This window comes from Lactuca saligna, chromosome 8 (assembly GCF_052625555.1).
Source record: "Lactuca saligna cultivar CGN05327 chromosome 8, ASM5262555v1, whole genome shotgun sequence".
NCBI lineage: Eukaryota > Viridiplantae > Streptophyta > Magnoliopsida > Asterales > Asteraceae > Lactuca > Lactuca saligna.
Window position 1 is genome coordinate 94,683,686 of NC_136424.1, and position 1,808 is coordinate 94,685,493.

At 45.4% G+C, this 1,808-nt stretch overlaps 1 protein-coding gene across 1 annotated transcript; it reads left to right on the forward strand.

Moving 5' to 3' along the window:
* The first annotated feature begins 1,077 nt into the window (after positions 1-1,077).
* LOC145009919 (uncharacterized) lies at positions 1,078-1,482 on the forward strand. Its single transcript, XM_078968536.1, has one exon. The coding sequence runs from the start codon at positions 1,078-1,080 to the stop codon at positions 1,480-1,482; it is 405 nt and encodes a 134-aa protein (XP_078824662.1).
* Positions 1,483-1,808: the final 326 nt, after the last annotated feature.

Sequence of the window (1,808 nt, forward strand, 5' to 3'; positions counted from 1 at the left end):
CTGTTATATCTCAATTTAGGGAGGGGTTGTCGCAAATTGGAAGGAATGGAGAGTAATGCATGCGTAGATTCACGGATTTCAGGTCAAGAGTTGAGAATCAGATTGGATACGAGTGGTTTTAATCTTATTGTCAGACCAAACTCTTGTGATTAAGTTTGACTCTATCTGTGTAGAGGATAGACCGCTTGGGATTCTGAATTTTCAAGACGGGTTATATTCTGAGTGATTATGATTTCCATATGATTTTTTAGACCTGGGTGGTTCAGTTCATTTGGCTTGAGGAGGACCATGACACACATGGGATCAGCAAGCGATAGACGATAGAGGTCCAAGATAATGTGAGTCAGCAACTCGATTGTAATATTCGCTTAGGTGTAAAGCGAACTTAGTGATTGCGTGTACAGTGTGATTGGTTGAGATAGCTCGATTGGATTGAACGAATGTGGACTCACATTGTCAGATGTGCTCGGGTAGCATTGGCAGTCCAACTGTTGGGTCGAGATTCGATCCTGCATTTGGATCTGGGGTTCAGCATTGGAGGGTAGTTGGAGTTATATTTCAGATATCGGGGGATAGTTTCGGTCGGGCATGGTCATTGAGTTCAGGGCCGGAGCTGAATTGTCCTGGGATTGGTAATATGGCGAGAGGTCAGACCTAGTGTAGCAGTTCAGTCCCATGTGGATTGGCAGGTTTTCATTCAGTGTTTGAGGAAAGAGCAAGCGGACGATTCAGATGCTCGAGGACTTGCTACACGCATGTTTTATGGACTTCGGTGGGAGTTAGGATCCCTACATGTCCCTGGTTGAGTTTTCATACACCAACAGCCATCACTCCAGTATTGGGATGCTTCCATCTGAGCTTTTTGTATGGGAGGAGGTGACAGACTCCCATCTATTAGGTGAAGGTCGGGCAGAGAGTCATGGGGAGCACTGAGATAGTGCTCAAGATGAAAGACCAAATACAGTAGGTTAGAACGAAGTTGCTGACGACCCAGAGTCGTCAGAAGAGTTACACAGATCGGAGACGATCTGAGCTAGAGTTCCAGGTTGGTGATTTTTTCCTCTTGAAGGTATCCCCATGGAAAAGGGTGATTCGATAAAGAAGTGGGGCAATCTGGGCCCTAGATACATTGGTCCTTTCAGAGGAAATGCCCGAGTAGGTAAGGTAACTTATTGGTTAAAGCTGTCTACAGAGATGAGCCAGATTCATGATACCTCCCATGTATCCCAGCTAAGGAAGTGTGTAGCTGACGACACGGGAATGGTTCCTTTAAAGGACATTCAGGTTGATGATTGCCTAAACAACATTGAGAAGCCGATGGAAATTTTGGATAAGAAGGTGAAGGTCTTGGTTCAGTGGCAGCATCGGAGGCGATCTGAGAGGACTTGGGAGTCGGATTTTGAGATGCATGAGCAGTACCCAGAGTTGTTTCCAAAGAATGACTTTAGGGCAAAGTCTGATTCTAGTGAGGGAGAATTGTAACATCCTGAATTCCAGGAATAAATTTAATTGGTTTATATTCACAATGATAAGGCGACCTGGCGAGTTGGAGGCCCCCAACTCGTCGAGTAGAGATTAATATTGGCCGCGTGATTTTAAAACCAACTCGACGAGCTGGAGGACCCAACTCGATGGGTTGGATCTGAGTGTGAAGACCCTAATTTTTAGGGTTTGCACCCTCTTTAAAGGACCTTAAGCCGTTTATCCCGCCTCCTCTTCACCTTATCACCCAGAGACAAACCCTGATTAAGCTATCTTCCACTATAAGAGAGAGTGAGGCTAAGAGGATGTCTTTTGGTGCATTCGTT

What these genes read in the sequence shown, in the direction of transcription:
- LOC145009919 (XM_078968536.1), top strand. Translation starts at nt 1,078, where the DNA reads ATGGAAAAGGGTGATTCGATAAAGAAGTGGGGCAATCTGGGCCCTAGA.